General features: G+C 44.3%; 1 protein-coding gene across 1 annotated transcript in view; it reads left to right on the top strand.

The window, feature by feature from the left end:
* Positions 1-5505: 5505 nt before the first annotated feature.
* Positions 5506-19744, top strand: part of CFAP44 (cilia and flagella associated protein 44) — a 65448-nt gene continuing 51209 nt past the window's right edge. Inside the window, exons 1-8 of the mRNA XM_054043999.1 lie at positions 5506-5581; positions 10011-10166; positions 11534-11653; positions 13975-14100; positions 15080-15251; positions 16584-16746; positions 18078-18180; positions 18463-18679. Of these exons, the coding sequence (XP_053899974.1) occupies positions 10016-10166; positions 11534-11653; positions 13975-14100; positions 15080-15251; positions 16584-16746; positions 18078-18180; positions 18463-18679 (1052 nt within the window). The 5' untranslated portion in view covers positions 5506-5581; positions 10011-10015. The remainder of the gene's footprint in view (positions 5582-10010; positions 10167-11533; positions 11654-13974; positions 14101-15079; positions 15252-16583; positions 16747-18077; positions 18181-18462; positions 18680-19744) is intronic.

The raw sequence follows: 19744 nt of genomic DNA on the forward strand, positions 1-19744 counted from the left end.
TGAATTGCATCATGTTATTCCTAGAAGTCATGGATGATGCCATCATAACGAAGCTTACATCACTCTGCTGAACAAATTGCCCTATATCAGCTCTAGAAATCATACAGTGTCGTGCTCTCTTATTTGTCAGTGTTTGATTTTGCAAAGGGACACATTTCTGTTTAGCCAAAGTGAGCAGAGATGCCTCGTACTTGTGTGAACAGTGCAGATAACTTCTGCAATGTTTGTGGTGAAGTGACTTTTGCATCACAAAAGCGCAGTATAACCACTATGGTTAAGAAAGCCTATCACCTTTATTTTGGCTGCAAAATTGGAGATCAGGACAAGAGGTGGGCCCCACACATATGCTGCAACACTTGTGCAACAAATCTTCGCCAGTGGTTGAACAGGAAAAGGAAATCTGTGCCTTTTGCAGTGCCAATGATTTGGAGAGAGCCAACAGATCATACCAGCAATTGTTACTTCTGCATGGTGCCTCCAGTTGGGAAAGGTGTGTCAAAGAAGAAAAAGTGGACTGTGCATTATCCAAACATTCCATCAGCTATACGCCCAGTACCCCACAGAGAAGGACTGCCAGTTCCTGATGCACCAGAATCATTCTCACTTGAGTCCGACGAGGAAGAGGATGAAACTTCTGGTCCTGAACCATCAATGTCACAGGACCCACATTTTCTCCCATCCTCCTCCTCTGAACCACACCTCATAACACAAGGTGAACTGAATGACCTTGTCAGGGATTTGGAACTACCCAAGAGTAAGGCAGAGCTGTTGGGCTCCAGACTACAGCATTGGAATCTCCTGGCAGGTGATGTTAGGGTTTCCATGTTCCGTGACTGTCAAAAGGATCTTGTCCCATTCTTCTTCATGAAAGGTGATCTTGTAGCCTGCAACAACATCGATGGTGTGATGGCAGCCCTCAACATGGTTCACGATCCAGATGAGTGGAGACTGTTCATTGATTCATCGAAGATGAGTCTTAAAGCTGTTTTACTGCATAATGGCAATGTTTTGCCATCAATTCCAGTTGGTCATGCAGTCCATATGAAGGAAACCTATGACAACATGAAACAACTTTTGAGGTGCATAAACTATGACCAACATCAGTGGCAGCTTTGTGGCGATTTGAAGGTTGTTGCTCTCTTGCTTGGTCTGCAGACTGGATACACAAAGTACTGCTGTTTTCTCTGCGAATGGGATATTCGTGCAAGAGATTCCCACTACATCAAGAAAGATTGGCCACTCCGACAGTCATTGGAGCATGGGAGGAAAAGTGTTCAGCATCCACCACTTGTTGAATCAAGGAAGATTTTGTTACCACCCTTACACATCAAGCTGGGTCTGATGAAGAACTTTGTCAAGGCCATTGACAAAACACAAGCAGCTTTCAAGTACCTCCGTGGAAAATTTCCAAGGTTAAGTGAAGCTAAGATAAAGGAAGGTGTCTTTGTTGGTCCTCAGATTCGTGAACTTCTTCGAGATGATGCATTTGACCATGCACTGCGTGGCAAGGAAAAGACGGCATGGAAAGCCTTCCAGTTAGTGGCAATACATTTTCTCGGAAACAACAAGGCAGACAACTACAGGTTGTTGGTGGAAAACCTCCTCAAGGCATACAAAAGCCTTGGTTGCAACATGTCACTAAAGATACATTTTTTGCACTCTCATCTAGATTTTTTTCCACCGAACTGCGGAGCAGTGAGCGACGAGCACGGCGAGCGATTTCACCAGGACATTGCAACAATGGAGAAACGCTATCAGGGCAAATGGAGCCCATCAATGCTTGCAGACTATTGCTGGACAGTGACAAGAGATGCTCCATTTAATGAATACAAGAGACAAGCCAAGAAGCGCCGAGTAGACACTGAATAGGACTAAACTATGTACAGAATAGTTTTTTGCCTTTTGTTTCATAATAAATTTCATTTATATAACCCTTTTGCTGATTTTGAAAGTGTTACATAAACAGGACAGGTGAAATATTATCATGTAAAGCAACCATAAACATTAAAAGACCTAGGTTTACGATTTATGATTAAAACTCTACTATCTACACAATATACATAGACATAAAATGTAAAAACTTAAATATCTTAGAAACAGTAGCCAATCAGTTGTTTTAATTGTCATATTTGAATTCAGCACATCAAAATACATAATAAATAGCACATTTTATCTCTGAAGCAGACGACTTCTCAAAAATTGTAGACCAGTGTAATCAGATCAATTGTTAATGCACTGGTACAGAGAAATCTGGATTGCTCGGTGATGAGCTGGGTGCAAGCAAACAATATTTGTTTTCATATAGCCAAATGTAAAGTTATACATCTAGGAACAAAGAATGCAAACCATAATTACAGGATGGGAGACTCTATCCTGGGAAGCAGTGACTCTGAGAAAGACTTGCAGGTCCTTATGGGTAATCAGCTGAACATGTGCTCTGAGGCTAGGTCTACACTACCCGCCTGAATCGGCGGGTAAAAATCGATCTCTCGGGGATCAAATTATTGCATCTCGTCGGGACACGATAATCGATCCCCGAATCGATGCGCTTACTCCACCAGCGGAGGTAGGAGTAAGCGCTGTCGACGGGGAGCCGTGGAGGTTGATTTTGCCGCCGTCCTCACAGCGGGGTAAGTCGGCTCCGATATGTCGAATTCAGCTACGCTATTCGCGTAGCTGAATTTGCGTATCTTAAATCGACCCCCCCGCCATAGTGAAGACCTGCCCTGAGTCTGATGCTAAAGCCAAAAGGGCTAATGCAATTCTTGGATGTATAAACAGGTGAATATTGATTAGGAATAGGGAGGTTATCAAGGGTGGCAGGTTTGTATAATTTTTGGTGGTGCCCAGAACAGGTCCAAGTCAGGCCCCCCTCCCACACCTGATATATATATATATATTGAAAATAATGTAAAAATGGACTAGAAACTGTGAGTGTTTAACTGTTTCCCTATATTGCACAATGGGGGGGGGACACAGATGAGGGCTCTGGCTGGGGGTGAGGGCTTTGGGGTGGGGCTGGGGATGAGGGGGTTGGGGTATGGGAGGAACTCAGGGCTAAGGCAGATGGTTGATGTGCGGGGGTGCAGGTTCTGGGGTGGGGCAGGAGATGAGGAGTTTGGGGTGCAGGCAGGCTGCCCCCGGCTGGGGCCAGAGAGGACTCCCCCATCCCTCTCCCTGCCGGCAGCAGCAAGCTCTGGGGAAGGGGTCCCCCTATCCCCCCAGCAGCACACTCACCCTGCACCAGTGTCACTGCACGTGCTCCTAGGGCCCCTCAGGTCCGGGGGTTACACTTCCCCGGAGCAAGAAATCCTCATTCAAAAACAAGAGCGATAAAAGTTCAGAGGGAAAAATGACAATCAACAAACTTTTCCCTACCCTCAACTCTGGAGAGAGATTACCGGGGGTGGGGGTAGGGGCAGGAGAAGGAGACTTCACACTGCACCTGGGGAGAAGCCCTGAAAGGAGCCGCTCACGTGCGGGGAGATGCAGCAAGGAATCCTGCTGGTCATGGGGCAGTGGGAGGCTACATTGCACCTAGGGAGACAGAGGGGAAAGAAATTGGCTCAGTGGGAGTGGGGGAGAGGAGAAGCAGTGAAGTTGTTTGCAGCGAGGACACAGGAAAACAGCTCGAGTTTCTCCCCACAAAGTGGAGATATTGAGGAGGAAGGGGGCGGGGGTCAGAGTGCCCTGGCTACAGCCACAAAGGAGGAAAACCAGTCCAGGGTGCAGGCAGGGGTGCTCCGGGGGAGGGGTGGCAGGTGGGGCCGGGGGAGAGACTCGGCCCAAAACATTGGTGGAACCGGGCCCTGAATATTGCTGGAGCATGGGCACCACAGGCCCATATAACTCGCCGCCCCTGGAGGTTATGTTACCTCTGTATTTGGCACTGATGCAACAGCTACTGGAATAGTGTGTCCAATGCTGGTGCCCACAGTTCTAGAAGGATGTCGGTACACTGGGGAGGGTTCAGAACAGAGCCATGAGAGTGACTAAAGGGTTGGAAAATGTGCTTTGTAGTTATAGACTCAAGGAGCTCAATCTATTTAGCTCAACAAAGAGAAATTGAACGGGTGACTTGATCACAGTTTATAAATACCTACATGGGGAACAAGTATTTGATAATGTGCTCTACAATATAGCAGAGAAAGGTATAACTAATCCAGTGGTATGACGTTGAAGCCAAACAAACGTGGAAATAAAGATGTAAATTTTTAACAGTAAGGGTAATTAACCAGTGCAACAATTTCCCCAGGGTTGTAGAGGATTTTCCATCACTGGCCATTTTTAAATCCAGCGTGGATGTTTTTCAAAAACATAGGCTCTAATTCAAGCAGCAGTTAATTCAGGGAAGTCCTGTGGCTTGTGTTATTCGGATAAGAGGGGTCCCTTCTGGCCTTACATTCTATAAATCTGTAAACTTTGTTATGAAAGCACAACATTCAGCCTCAAATGCTCCACACCTATTCAGATAGAATGAAAGTTTCAGTTTTGCTGAAAGGCTTGTGGGTCCAAAATTTTCCTACAAATGTTGGCTGATTGTGAGTATGAACATAAAATGAAATCAGCCAAGTTTGACATGGCTTAGGGTTTCGTAGCTCATCACTAGTCATTACAGTATAATTACATTTTGCATTTATAGCTCCTTTGTCCTTGGTATTATTGTTCCCATTTTATAGATGTAGAAACTGAGGCACAGCAAGACAAAATATGTTACCCAAAGTAGCTGTGGCACGGCCAGGACTAGAACAAAGATCTTCTGACACTCAGTCACCTCCTTAACCACTAGATATGCTCCTTCCCAAGATTTCCAAATATAACAGTAGAATATATTCCTGTCATTATTTAGTTTCTTGACTTTTATACATTTAAAATATCAGCCACACACTGCATTTATGCAATGTTACACAAATTATCTTTTTTTGTTTTTCTAAAGAAAAGAGGAAGAGACAGTAGAACAAAATACAAAAAACTTCCGGTACCTCTGAATATTATTTATCCTTTGTCAAATAGCAGCAGGAGGAGGAAATCAACAGCTTCATAACTAAACTGTGATAGAAATAGTAAATAATAATAATAATGCCATCCCCAGGATTCTGAATAGCAGTGATGAAATTGACCAATCACGTTAATTTTACCCTGCTGCAGCTTGGCAAAGCTATGAGCAACAGCAGAGGTACTAGAACTGTAGACAATGCTGCATTGAGTTATATTTGATTCACATTTAGAAGATTTTCTTTGTCATTATAATGACAAGAAGATTAGTTTTTTTAAATGAAAATTTTAATTCTGAACTGTTGTTGCATATGCTTGCACCTGCTGTCCCTCTCGAGAGTATTTTAAGCAAGTATTGCAATAGTACTATGATAAAAGATGCAGGCTAAGAAAAACACAGATTTGTCTCAATGGCATATTCTTGTTTATAAAGGAAAGGAAGAATTGGAGAAAGAGAGTACTGAGGGGACTATACTTGGTGACAACTTAAGCCAGCCAGACTTGGCAGATGGAGAGACGTTTGACATTTCCAAAGATCCTGAAACAGAGCTGGACACAGAGAAGCCAAATGTGTCCGCAACAGAAGGTGAGTAGAGGTTTTATCCGAGTTTAATGGTAGTCTAATGTTTCAATCGGCATGTAAGGTCTCCATTAACTCAGTCTAAAAAGTCAGGGGTGGGCAGAATATGATATGGTTATGTTCTTACTGTTCATGGTTACTGTGTTAGATAGAAATGGAGAAGGAATCAAGAAAGGATAGGACAGTTGTGGAAAAGAGCAAATTCTTCCAGGTGGAAAGAAGTCAAACACTGTAAAGGAATAGGATATAAGGCAGTTGATCTTGGAGAAAAGAATGAGTGAGGTGAAACTCACTTTTCCAGAGAAGTACCCTTAAATTAAAAATCAGAGCTGTAGAAAAGTGCAGTAATTGGCAGGAAGTTCTGAACGGAAAGGTAATAACTAGAGCTGGGTGTGACTTGCCATTTTCAAAGGGGAACTCAGAACAATACCAGCAATATTTCATTTAGCCTCATGCATGGAATAAGGGACAGGAAGAGGGTGTTCAGGGATCCAGTTGTCATATAATCAGACCAATGTTACAAACTTTTGTTATCAAAGCACAAAATTCAGCCTCAAACACTTCACACCTATCCAGAGATAGCATGAGTTTCAATTTTGCTGAAAGGCTTGTGGGGCTTAAACGTTTCCTACAAAAGTTGGCTGATTTTTGTGTGTGAATATGGAAATGAAATCAGCCAGTTTGGCATGATTTAGAGTTTTGTTGCTCTACCTCACCTCTAGCTCATCACTAGTTATTACAATATAATTACATTTTGCAGTGTTTGCTTCTTTTTTTCCTGAGTCTCTCACGGTGCTGAACAAAACTTGGTACTATTGTTCTCATTGTATAGATGTGGAAGCAAAGGCACAAAAAGTTAAAGTGTCATCCAAGGTCACAAAGGGAGTCTGTGGCAAAGCCAGGAATAGAACTCAGTTCTCCTGACTCCTAGTCTCCTACCTAACCACTAGATATGCCCCTTTCTAAGGTTTCCAATATGTAACAGTGAAATATTTTCTAGTCATCATTTAATTTCGTGACATTTATACATTTAAAATATCAACCACAGCACTGCATTTATGTAGCCTTGTGCATTGAAATACCATTTTGTTTTGATAAAGAAAAGGGGAAAGACAGGAGGGCAAATTGCAAACAAAAAAGAAAGATGCTATCTCTGCATTGGGTTATTCACACTTCTGAATGTATGGTTTATCTATCCCACATTCAAATAAAGGCATCATTTGAGCCTGATGGCAGCTCTGTATGTTGTTTTATATTTAGGTAATCCACTAGTTTTAGTAATAACTTGTTGCTAGTAATTTAACAACAGTCTTTATTGGATACATAATTAACATATATACAGAGCATCTGACCTCAGGTCAGTCCATCAGTCTAACCTAATACCAAACTGCCTCCTCCAGCTGTCAGCTCCCACACCCTGGAGATTCTATTCATTCTCCTAAAGCCACAACACCACTCTCTCCATCTTCAGAGCTCTCAGTGTTCTTCCAACTTTACTGACAACTTGTGGGACTCCTTTGTGTCAGCAAAATTGCCGATTAACAACTTATTTTTGATAAGACTGAGAGTCATGACTGCACGCATTTCCCTGTCTGGAGACCTGTTGTAGCTTATGAGCAGCATGGCCAGGAAGAAGGCAGTTTGAGAGATTGTGGAGCTCCTCTTTGAAGCTCCACAGCCTAAAGTACTGGTGGCTGAAAGTGAAAGAAAACTTGGTTTAACCCTGGATGTGTGCCAATAAAGCAATGCTGAGGGACCAGTATAGGCCTCATGTAGTTTTATAGACCGCTAACTTGTGAACCAGTACTGAAAGGAACAGCATTAGTTTCCAGCTCTGGCAAATTGTGAAACGTTGGATCTAAAAATAATATTCTGGTTAACATTTTGCCTTTTTTCCATTTGAATTCTGACATGATTTTAGTGGTCACTATGTCCAGAAATAATAGAAATTGAACTCCTTGCATTATATCATCTGAAGTACTCCTTAATTCTAGCAGTTTAGGAAATGCTGTTAAAAATTCAGATGAGAAACAACTGTTGCAAAGACACCTACGTGGTGAACCAGTACAAATGCTTCCTGGACTAGTCAACATGTGAAAGCTGGGTAATGGGATCAAAGACAAAAATTCTGATCTCTGAACTTCCTCAGCACTTTCAATCCCTGTGGCATAGTACACAAACACCACTGTATTACAAACGTTGAGCACTGCAACAACATTAGGGTTACCATATGTCCGGATTTTCCCGGACATGTCCGGCTTTTGGGGGCTCAAATCCCCGTCCGGGGGGAAATCCCCAAAAGCCGGGCATGTCCGGGAAAATCGTGAGGCTCGGCCGGGGCCTCTTTGTGCGGGGCCAGGGGTATGGTGCCGGGCCGGGGTCGGGGAGCCGGGCCGGGCCTGCGGGTCGGGGAGCCGGGCCGGGCCCGCGGGTCGGGGAGCCGGGCCGGGGTCGGTGGGCTGGGGGCCGGGCCGGGGTCGGGGGGCCGGGCCCGTGGGGCTGGGAGCCGGGCCGGGGCCGCGGGTCGGGGAGCCGGGATCGGGGGGCCGGGCCCGCGGGTCGGGGAGCCGGGGGGCCGGGCCCGCGGGTCGGGGAGCCGGGCCGGGATCGGGGGGCCGGGCCCGCGGGGCGGGGAGCCGGGCCGGGATCGGGGGGCCGGGCCCGCGGGGCGGGGAGCCGGGGGGCCGGGCCGGGATCGGGGGGCCGGGCCCACGGGGCGGGGAGCCGGGGGGCCTGGCCCGCGGGTCGGGGAGCCGGGCCGGGATCGGGGGGCCGGACCCGCGGGTCGGGGAGCCGGGGGGCCGGGCCCGTGGGGCTGGGAGCCGGGGGGCCGGGCCCGCGGGGCTGGGAGCCGGGCCGGGGTCGGGGAGCCGGGCCGGGCCCGCGGGTCGGGGAGCCGGGCCGGGATCGGGGGGCTGGGGGCCTGGGGGCCGGGCCCGTGGGGCTGGGAGCCGGGCCGGGCCCGCGGGTCGGGGGGCTGGGCCCGCGGGTCGGGGAGTCGGGCCGGGATCGGGGAGCCGGGCTGGGGTCGGGGGGCCGGGCCCGCGGGGCTGGGAGCCGGGCCGGGATCGGGGAGCCGGGGGCCGGGCCCGCGGGGCTGGGAGCCGGGGGGTGCGCCGGGCCGCCGGGGGTGGTCGGCCGGGGTCGGCACCCCAGGGCCCGAGCCGACCCAGGCTGGAGCCGCCGGGGGAGCCAGCCTGGGCTGAGCTGGGCTGGGCCGGGCCGCGCCTCCTCCCACCCCCCCTTACCTGCTTCAGGCTTCCCGCGAATTAAATGTTCGCGGGAAGCAGGGGAGGGGGCGGAGACATTGGGAGGGGGCGGAGTTGGGGCGGGGGCGTGGGCGGGGCTGGGGGCGTGGGCGGGGCCCCCGGGAGTGTCCTCCATTAGGAGGGACAAAATATGGTAACCCTAAACAACATGCTGCCACTAGACCCTTGATGGCTCTCAGAATGAAATCTTCATACTCACCTTTCAGCCTGAAGCATTTTTCAGAGCTGAGTAGATTTATAATGACACATCCCTAATTTTAATAATAAATGATTGATTAATAATTAATTACAATAATTTGAACTTTCATAGGACTTTTTGCCATAGATACCAAAACACTTTACTAAGATGGATAAGAGTTGTTATTCTCATTTAACATATGGGATAGGTGGCTGGCACAAATTTACATGAGATGACAGTGGCAGATTTGGGATTGGAAGAACTCCAATCTCTGGACACCCTACCCTGTATTCATTCAATTTGCCTGCAACTAACTGTAGTAGAACCTCTTGTCAAGTATTACCAGCCCCAAGTCTATTGTGGTTGGAATCATAGAATATCAAGGTTGGAAGGGACCTCAGGAGGTCATCTAGTCCAACTCCCTGCTCAAAGGGGGACCAATCCCCAGACAGATTTTTGCCCCAAATCCCTAAACAGCCCCCTCAAGGATTGAGCTTACAACCCTGGGTTTAGCAGGCTAATGCTCAAACCACTGAGCTATTTGCGAGTGTACACAATCAAGAGTCAGGAATCTAAAATCATGAGATTGGCTTAAATATCCTGAGGTGGTTTGTTTGTTTTTTTTAATAGATTTTGGGTTCTTTTCATCTACTGGGTTTTGAGCCTTCAGAATTTATGTTTTCAAGCTTTTTTTCAGCAATCATGAGGGCTAGAAATGTACTTTTTATTTTAAATGAAAGCTGAGATTCATGTCTCCAGGAACTGGCACGTTAAGAAAAACAATAAATATCACAGAACTTGCAATATAATTCCCAGCGTCGGCAACACTGCTGTTATAATGGAACTAGGAGGCCATCTGAAAAGTATAGGTGAACAGACTAATAGGTTTAATTAATTGTTTATCATGAGGGATGTAACCAAACAATACATGAATGTAGACAGATTCTTATTACTGATCTGTCTATAAGACATGCTCTTGTTTATAAAGGAGAAATGGAAGTCCCAGAGAACGGGAGTTCTGATGAGAACAAACCTAGGAAAGGTTCGGATCAGGAGGATCAGGCAGATGTGGAAAAGTTTGACTCTTCAAAGGATTATGCAGGAGAGCAGGACGCTGAGAAGATCCTTGAACCATCAGGAGAAGGTGGGTGGATTTTTTCCAGCGGTTGCAGGTCGAATACATTCCAATTATATAATAACTTCTCCATCCTCCAGTGTCCATGATATGATATTTGTCAGCACTCTGCATTTCATTGGCTATTTCCACTCCCCTGAAACTGGAATCCCCCAAGTGATCTTTCCTAGCATAGATTTTTATCCAATGTGAAACTAGGGATGGATTCCTTAGGGACTTTTTATTTCTTGGTTTGAAAGCTCTGGTTCCAGAAAACAAAGGGGATCTAGTTAGACATTAACTGTGCATTTCCATGCTTTCAAATGTTCAAGTTTCTTTTAAGTTGAACCTTAACGCTGAATTTTCTAGATTTCTAATACTTTTTTTTTAAACTACAATAGTCTTGAAAGTTGTTTTTAATCTTTAAATTGCTCATATATACTTTCAATCTTAACTCCATCTTAAAGTAGATGCTTACATGAAATCGAAAAAAGCAAGAGACACAGAGCAAGTTAAGATTGAGACTAAGGTAAAGGTAACTTGCGAAGGAGACGAAGGGGGAAAAAGGCTTTATGCTTATTTAATTATTTATTTACATCTTTGTGAGGTAGTTAGGAGGTCAAAAAGCTTTTTAAATTAAAAGACAAACATTTCTGCTTGTTTTTTACATTAGAAATTCAGGTCTTGTCTCCCCTGGAAGACTGTGGCAACTGGAAAACTAGTGCAATTATGACATCATGAGAAGCAAAAGATTGAAAGCTGAAGAACAGTTAGGGGAAGGATATATAGTCAGGCTGTTTAAAATACTTTTTTGTTGTTCATTTTTATTATACCTACTTAACTGCAATGCCTGTTGAACACTTTGATTTGTTGTCCTACCCCTTAAGTTATTGTGCGAGACCTCATAGTACACATCTCCCGAGACTTTCAAAAAGTCCTTCAGCAAGAGAGGGGAAGATCAGGTTTGACATACCTCATATTTCTAAGGTAAAAAACAAAACCATTACCCTGCCTCCGTTTTAAAAACCAACAAAAAAAGCTATCATAAAGAAGCAATAAAGGGCGCAAATCAAATTCCTTTGCAGGTCAAGTCATGTTTAAAAGAAAGTCGTTGAGCTTGTTGTCTAGAAATGTGTGTAAAGTCCACCTGAATATTCAACCTGACCTGCAGAAAGGAAGTGTCTTTTGCTTTTATTTTTTGAAGGAATGAAGTGTGTTATTCAATGGATTTCATTTTGCATAGTAGAAAATCCTTTGCAGGATAGGAAGAACTTCAATGTTGCATTATTCTGATACGTAGCATACAAACCAGTGAGACAAGTCCACCCCTTGGGATTCCAAATATATTTAAGAGGGTATTGAGAAGAAGTGAACATTATCTCTATTTTCTTTTGCAGAGGAAGTCAAAAGTAGTGCCCATAAAGAACCACTTGGCGAAGAAGTATCAGCCACTCCAGAGGGACAGAAAGGTGAAGAGAAGGCAGTGGAAAGTGCAGAGGCAGATACCAGTAGTGTCCGTGAGTATTACCTGCCATTACACAGAGATTTCAGTACTGACCCTAGGGTAGTCTTAAGTCTGCATACCAGGCAGTTCCCTGTTTGTTTTTTTTGGGTGGGGGTAAAGGGATGGGTGGGGAGGAGGAAGGGGTCTATGGTTCCAGTTCACACCAGTGTTTGTTGTGGGCATCCCGGGGCTAGAGTTGATTCCATGATGAACCAAGGTAAGCTGTCAGCCTTTGATTGATGTGTGCTGTACAACACAAAGATGTCCATGGTGGACTGTAGTAGTTCCGGGGTGGGGCTCGTCCCTTCCAGGGGCGCCTGGGAGCCAGGCCGCCCCGCTACAAAGCTAATAACAGTTCAGAGCGCAGGCCCTTATGCAGGGACTGAGCACACAAGTAACAGTTCAGGGCTCAGGCCCTTATGCAGGGACTGAGCACACAAGTAACAGTTCAGGGCTCAGGCCCTTATGCAGGGACTGAGCACACAAGTAACAGTTCAGGGCTCAGGCCCTTGTGCAGGGACTGAGCACACAAGTAACAGTTCAGGGCTCAGGCCCTTGTGCAGGGACTGAGCACACAAGTAACAGCCCAGGCCCTAGGTCAGGGCGGGGCAGCAAACAAATAGTCTGTCAGAGGCCCAGACCCCTTAGACAAGGAGGAGGAGAGACTGCCACCCGGCGCGGGGTGGCAAGGGGGAACACAGGCCCACCCACTCCACTGTGTTCCAGCCCGGGGCCCTATTCGCAGCAGTCCGTCTGCCGCACAGTCAGTGGGGATCCTGACCGCAACACACTGACATGGGTTCAGGGTCTGCTATCCCTGGGCCACTTCCCATCTCCTCCTTCGTGGGTACCTGTCCATCCTGAGTCTCGTCTGCCGTGTCCCAGATCATGGGCTCCTCCGGGCCCCGAGCACCGGGTAGGTTTGTCGCGCCCTCTGGGCCCTCGGCGGGGGGAGACTCAGACCGCTCCTCAGGATACCGGGCTCTCGGCAGGCTCGGCCAGTCCTCCTCAGGATACTGGGCTCTCGGCCGGCTCAGGCCCGCGGGAGCTCGGGTACCAGTGTCTGTCCTCTCCCGCTGCCGGCCAGCTACTGAGTGCTGTGGCTTGGCCTTTATACTTCCTGTCCCGCCCCTTGACTTCCGGGGGGCGGAGACAGGCGGTGGTGGCTCCGCCCACTCTGGCGGCTGTTCTGGCTCGTCCCCTCCAGGGGCGCCTGGGAGCCAGGCCGCCCCGCTACATGGACCAATGCATCTGCTTCTCCTTGTGTGTTGATGAGAAGCCAGCCAAAAGAGTGTTCTGTGTATTCTGGGTTCACTGCTCAGGCTTGAAAAGACAGGAAGTAATATTTTCTAAAAATACTAGGCCTGATTCTCTATTGCTCGGCACCTTGTTTAGAAATTTACATTACTGCATAATTCTAACCTGGTAGCATTTTACACCTACTTTGCATTAGGCTGACTACACAAGGAGAGGAATCAGGCATAACATATACACATTGGACTCAATCTTAGGCCCCATGCTCCCGATATGGCATGGGGTAGAACTCTCCTAGCTCTTAAGATTTTGACCCTTTTAGGCAAAGTAGTGGTGGGCAGTATGCGAGACACCCATCTCTTAGTGGTTAATGTGAATCACCTCAAAATTTTCCAGCCAGTTCCTTCTTGACCATGGTCGGTGTTGGTTCTTCCTGAAGAACCAATGTGCTGTCCTCAGTGGTTGTTGCTCCAACTCTCTCCTGACCTACTGTCTGGCCTTCGACAATCTATGCTTGTTAGACCAGCTTCTTCAGTCAGAACTGTAATAAATTCCTTTAGTTTTTTGCCTCTGGTGCCTTTCTTGTTGCTCTGGATTACTTAGTCCTGAGAATGTCAACTCATTCAACCCGTTTCAGTCATTGCATAGCTAGCTACTTTCATTATGATAGGCTTGTTCTCTGGGTGTTTTGGGTCCAGTTTTCATTTTAGTGCTTGAGTAAAATGTTATAACAGAATATTGGCACCCACCATTCAGGGCACGGTCTCTATTGTGGTTCTTTGCAGGATATTTTGTTGGAACTTTGGCACACCGTGTCTTGGCCCTTCAATTCATTCTTTCTGTCAGTGCACTTTTCCTTTCCAGGATGTGCTCCTCTCCTTCTCTTACATTCTAAATCACTTTTAAACAATGAAATCCACTCTGCATGAGCAGGAAATCCATTGTAGGATAGAAGGAATTTTAATGCTCCAAGACTGTGGATGCTGCATTATCCAAATATGGAGTGTGAGAGCAAAACACAGAAATATACCCTGTTTGGAATGCTGAAGAAGTGAAAATTATCCCAATTTTCCTTTGCAGAGGAAAGCAAAAGTACTCCCTCAAAGAAACCATCAGGTGAAGGAGAGGTACCACCAGTTCCAGAGGGACAGACAGAAAGAGTAGAAAAGCGGGTGGAAGGTGCTGAGTCAGATAGCAGCAGTACCCGTGAGTATTGGCCCCTCCCTAAGAGTCATAGACATCAACTTAAAAAATCCTACTGTATCCTGAATTTGCTTTTGTTTGCCTACTGTTAGAAGTAACATAAGGCCACTGTAACTGACAAAGATTAGATAAACAATTATTTTTTTCTACTTTTTCAGCTTGTTCACTTTGTGCACTTCACAGCACTTAATAAGCCATCCATTTTGCTTTCCCATGGACAGTCTCTGCTCCCTTGGTTGTTTGTATTGGTGCGTCACATGATAACAGGGAGAGACAAACATGTTAACAAAAAAGCTAATCTGACTGTAAAACAATAAGAATTGATAGAAATGACTAGGATTGAGGAATAGAACCTGAAACTCATGTTTATAGCTGACTACAATTTCTGCTGATAATATCCATTCAATGCATTGAGCTCTAGTGAGGAACTATCTAGAGCAGCGCATTAATAGAAAGCCTTTGTTAGCACAATGTCTCCATGGCAACCTGCTTTAGGTGAAGGAGTGAAGTGCTACACGTTTGTATTGATTAGTCAGCATAATATTATGCGTTCAATATCTACTGAAGAAAGAAGCCTCAAACTTGGCTTGTTTTCCTAAATCTAACAAAGTTTGAATAAAATTGTCCCAGTAGCTTTAAGGTCTCAAGGTTTAAAGTCAGTAAAGATGACATATCTTACAAATATTGACAGAAGTTGTCTGCTATGTGTATGGGGCAGTGAATTTTAAAATCATTCTTACCTTGGTTATTAAGAACCCAGATTTTTCTAATCTTAGAAAAACACATGCTATTCATTCGAGGCTATTCATGGGATAGGTTTCATAGTACAAAGATAGCAGATCTGTTTTTAGACACTAGAGTGCATATCATTTATTTGGAGAGAGGAAAGAATTAATGAATAATCCACTTTTGCAGTTAGGGTATTGACATTTATACCTATCTGACTAAAGCTCTTTTTTGTGTCACTATTTCTGAAACACAGAGGAAGATGAGGAGCAAGAGGAGGATACTGAGAAATCCCCAGAGCCAGAAAAAAAGCCTGAGAAGCTAGAAAGGAAAATCTCAGAGACCTTCTTCTATAACTATGAAGATTTGTGCTCGCAACCCTTTGTGACGTCAGACTCTGGGATACCAATTAACCTCCTCACTCTCATGTATCCTCCTCATGCTGTATTGTATAGACTTAGATCTAGGGTTTTTTTTATCTAAAAGCTGAAGTATATTCCTCCAGATGTAAGGGAGGAACAGGAAAGAATGTGTGATTTTTCAGATGCACAGGTGGTTTTCCATTGGGACTCAGTGAAGTTGCTGTGAGGAAACCCCTCTTTGTCTCTTTTCTGCATCAGGGCAAGTTTATACTATAAAATTAAGTTGACCTAAATTACATTGATGTAGAGCCACTGCAGTAATTGAATTGGTTTTGCTCATCCACACCACGCTTCTTGTGTTGGCGGTGCACGTCCTCACCAGGAGAGCTTGCACTGATTTAACTGCCAGTGTGGGGCATGGGGGGTGGTTTCTGAAAGGCAGCAACAGTCGATGTAAGCAACACAGTGTCTATACTGACACTGCATCGACCTAACAACATCGACTTAAGTGCTACGCCTCTCGAAGAGGTAGAGTTACTAAGTCGGTGTAGTGGGCAAGTTCCATTGGTGGGAGCTACATTTTAGTGTAGACAATTACAGACTTAGGTTGACATAATCTGCCTTACGTTGACCTAACTATAGTGTAGACCAGGCCTCAAACTGGCAGAGGGAGAGAGCTTGAGGGCTTGTCTACACAGAGCATGACTGTGTACTGCTGGGAGTCTGATTTCTAAAGCCCACTAATGTGTTGCACGTTAATTGGTTGTGTAGACCCTACTGGTGCGCACCAGATGTCCCTTAGTGCACTTAACATAGACCATGCAGGTGTGCACTATGTTAAAGTGCACGAGAAAACTTTTGGTGTACACCAGCAGGCTCTACATGACCAATTAATGTGAAACACACTAGTGCACTTTAGAAATCACCCCTCCTTCCACAGTACACATTACTTCTCCATGTAGACAAGCCCTGAGACATTGCTTTGGTTCTGTCTCTTGCCTACAGTGCGCTTTGTAGTCTGATCAATTTCTTTTATATTTTATATGAAAAGAGAACATTAAGACAATAGAATATGAATTCTTAGGAGAGCTCCAGAGATCAGGATAGTCCATACAAAATGGAGTCTGACATGGAGTTGGAGGGATGGTATATAAATCTTTTAAATATTTCATTTATATTTTCCCCAATTATTTGTATTACCTTGATGGGTTTTAGCTTCATCATGGCACCAGTCTTAAAACAAACCAAAGCCGGACCAACAGAGTAACAACCACCCAACTCAGTCTTCCCACCTGGATTTGCTCTAGTTTTTAGTATTAATACTTTTATTGCTATTACGTGGAAGAAATAAACCTCAAGGTCTAAGGTCAATGCTTTTCCTTAGTGAGCTGTTCGCAGACACTCTTTTGGTTATGACTGCACCAAAAGTGCAAACCTGCAATTGCTGGATAGTCAAACACTCCTCTATGTAGCAGGCAACCAACTGGTGCTCTTGGACCTGAAAACTAAATATCAGAGTTATCTCCGGAGCAGCAGCGGTGGTGGAATTGGCATTATCACGGTATGGCTTTTATTTGCCTCTTTAGGAAGAAGATCCCTTTCTAGAGTTTAAAACTTATAGTAGTGAAACAGTCTGGGTGTCTCAGTTGTTTCACGGAAGATTTCCACAGTTGCCTGCATATTTGGGCTTGGATGAAAGAGCAGCATTGATTAAAGGGTGGAAAAGAAAAGTCAGTAATCTCAGATGTGTGACCAGTAGCAATCCATCAAGGTGTACTACATGGACCTAGTTGATTAATAGTCAGAGAACAAACAGTTGCATATCTTAAATAGGTCCAGGTTCCAGGCCATACTAATTGACAAGAGTCAACTGGGTTTCATTTTTTGTTGTTTTAAAATTTTATTTATTAAAATGCTCTGGATACAGTTTAATTGTTTTTGTTCAATACATCATCTATCCTGATTACAGTTAATATTGGTTAAATGTTTTATCTGTCCTGAAATTTGGAATTTCAAGTACATAGTTAAATGGAGTGAAATGTTGTCCAATTTCACTGTAGCAAGCTCCTCTCTGTGGGCCAGATTATGAAACACTTACTCTGCTTTATCACCATCTTATTCCATGAATAGTCCTGTTGGATAATTAATACTATTCCAAGAAAGTAAGGCTATCAAAATCTGGCACTATGCTGTTTTGTTATATTGTAAGCAACACTTCTTGGAGAATCACATCCTCACATCTCCTGCACAAAGCTGGGTGATGTTTTTTTACGGGCAAATTAATTATTTGAGCTAAAATGCATTTTTCTATTGAGCAAAACTATTTGCAGATATGGGTCAAATTTGGCATATAATTTTGGCTGAATAGAAATAATGGAAAAAATCAAAGAAGAGTTGAAACAGTTTTGACATTTTTAAAATGAAATATGTAGACTTTGTTTCAAAATTACAGTTTGCTTTGAAGTTTAGCTAAATTTGTTTAAAAAAACCCTTAAAAGGGTATAAGCACCCAAAAAGTAATAAAATATAAACATATTTTGGGTCAAATGAAACATTTTGTTCAACCCAAAACAATTTTTTCCTGTTTTTTGTTTTGGCCACATAAGTGGAAAAAAAAATTATTTGCTCAACTCAACTACTGTAGAACAGCCCCTGAATGTGCTGTTGCTAAGTTTGCTCCTATTCTTCAATAGTAGAAGGATAGCAGTGTCCTAAATGCTGTCCATGGGGAGATGGATTGGTGGGCTGAATGCAGGTGAGATGATCAAAGATGCAGGATAAATGCAAATTATTGCATGGTTGCACAATGTGTGTGGTGGTATACAACTTGATATTTAGTTGAGGACAGCCAAAGGGTATATCGGAGTATGTAACAGTCTTTGCTTTTTCTAGGTACATCCTAGTAAACAGTATTTTGCAGTAGGAGAAAAAGGATGGAAGCCAAACATCATCATCTATGAGTATCCTTCACTAAAGCCATACAGAATACTCCGAGGTAGGTTAAATAGGACTGTTTCGGTATTACATGGATACAGCAGAGTTTATAGACTCCAGCAAGTTGAATAATGTTCCATTTTAGATCTTTTACTAATTATATAATCTTTTGGTACTTGAAAATCAGATACAGAAAACTGATTGTAAGTGGTTTTCCTTGCACTCTTGGGTGTGTGGAAAATAGCCAACTGTTGGCTGACTCTGCTTCAGCACTAGCCAAATAATGAGAACTGAGCTCTTTTTAAGCTCTTTTAAAGCTCTTTGTGGACATCTGTCCTTCCAGGTGGGACTGAGGAAGCCTATGCATTTGCTGATTTTAACCATTATGGAACGCTACTGGCCAGTGTTGGGAGCAGCCCTGACTACATGTTGACAATCTGGGATTGGAAACAGGAAAAGATTGTGCTGAGGTCAAAAGCTTTTTCACAGGATGTTTATAAGGTCACATTCTCTCCTGAAAATGAAGAGCAACTCACCACTTCTGGAGCAGGACACATCAAGTAGGTTGGTTCACAAACATCCGTTGATGGGAATTCTCAAAGTTCAGGACTCACAATTTGTTAGACCACTCTGTTTATTAGCACAGCACTTTGCTAATACATTCAGATAATGTGAGCACATGCAAGATCCACACTACCTTATTTTATACAGATAAAAAGGGCGCAAACTTAACAAGAGGACAAAGAAAGCAGAACTGACAAGTTTACCTGAGGCTAGACATACATATTCAATTTCCTTACTAACTTTTACAGATCTCCAGCTAATGTTCCACCATTAGCTTAAGTGGACTCATTGTTTATGCCTTAATGTTCCTTTTCCTGACACCTGTATTTTAACATTCCTTATTTCTGCTTAAAGGTACATACAGCATTTCTTTAATCCATTCTATTTTTACAATATAATTCATTCTACTTTCACAATCGTCGTTACTGGGTTTTACATACTAACCGTTCTTTATTTTTTTGTTTATTAGCGATATTTAAAATCATCATATTAGCACTCTGTTTTGGGGCAGTCACCTGAGTGGCATACCTTACACAATTCTGGATACAACAGGAGATTATCTGAAAACATACAAAAATCATTAGGATTTCAAACAGGATAGTCAGGGCTCCCTGAAACAACCAGTTTTTTATGCCAAAGAAATTGAACAGGTTACTTAGCCACTTCCATAAAGAATTCGGCTCTTCATGGGGAAGATATGCGATTTGTTTTAAGTGGCTAGCGCGATTTATTACCTTATTGGTGTCGTCAGGTATACACACAACATTCTTTTCCCATGAGAGCACAGGTTCCTCCTTTGGCCGCCAGCACTATGTCCAATGCCTGACGGTTTTGGAGGGCCATCTGTCGGATCGCCCCTGTTTCTTTGTCCAGGGCTCTTAAACTCTCTTTGGTTTTATTTGCCATTATTTTAACTACTGCTTGTAACCTTAAGAGCCTTTTTGCATGGTGTATTACTCCCCCACGTGGGATAATGGAACCGCCAATGGCCTTTTTCCAAGTTAGGGGGCTTATGTTATTTACATACCATTGGGCATCTGGTAAGTTCCTTCTTCTTCGCC

This window comes from Malaclemys terrapin, chromosome 1 (genome assembly GCF_027887155.1).
Source record: "Malaclemys terrapin pileata isolate rMalTer1 chromosome 1, rMalTer1.hap1, whole genome shotgun sequence".
Classification (NCBI taxonomy): domain Eukaryota; kingdom Metazoa; phylum Chordata; order Testudines; family Emydidae; genus Malaclemys; species Malaclemys terrapin.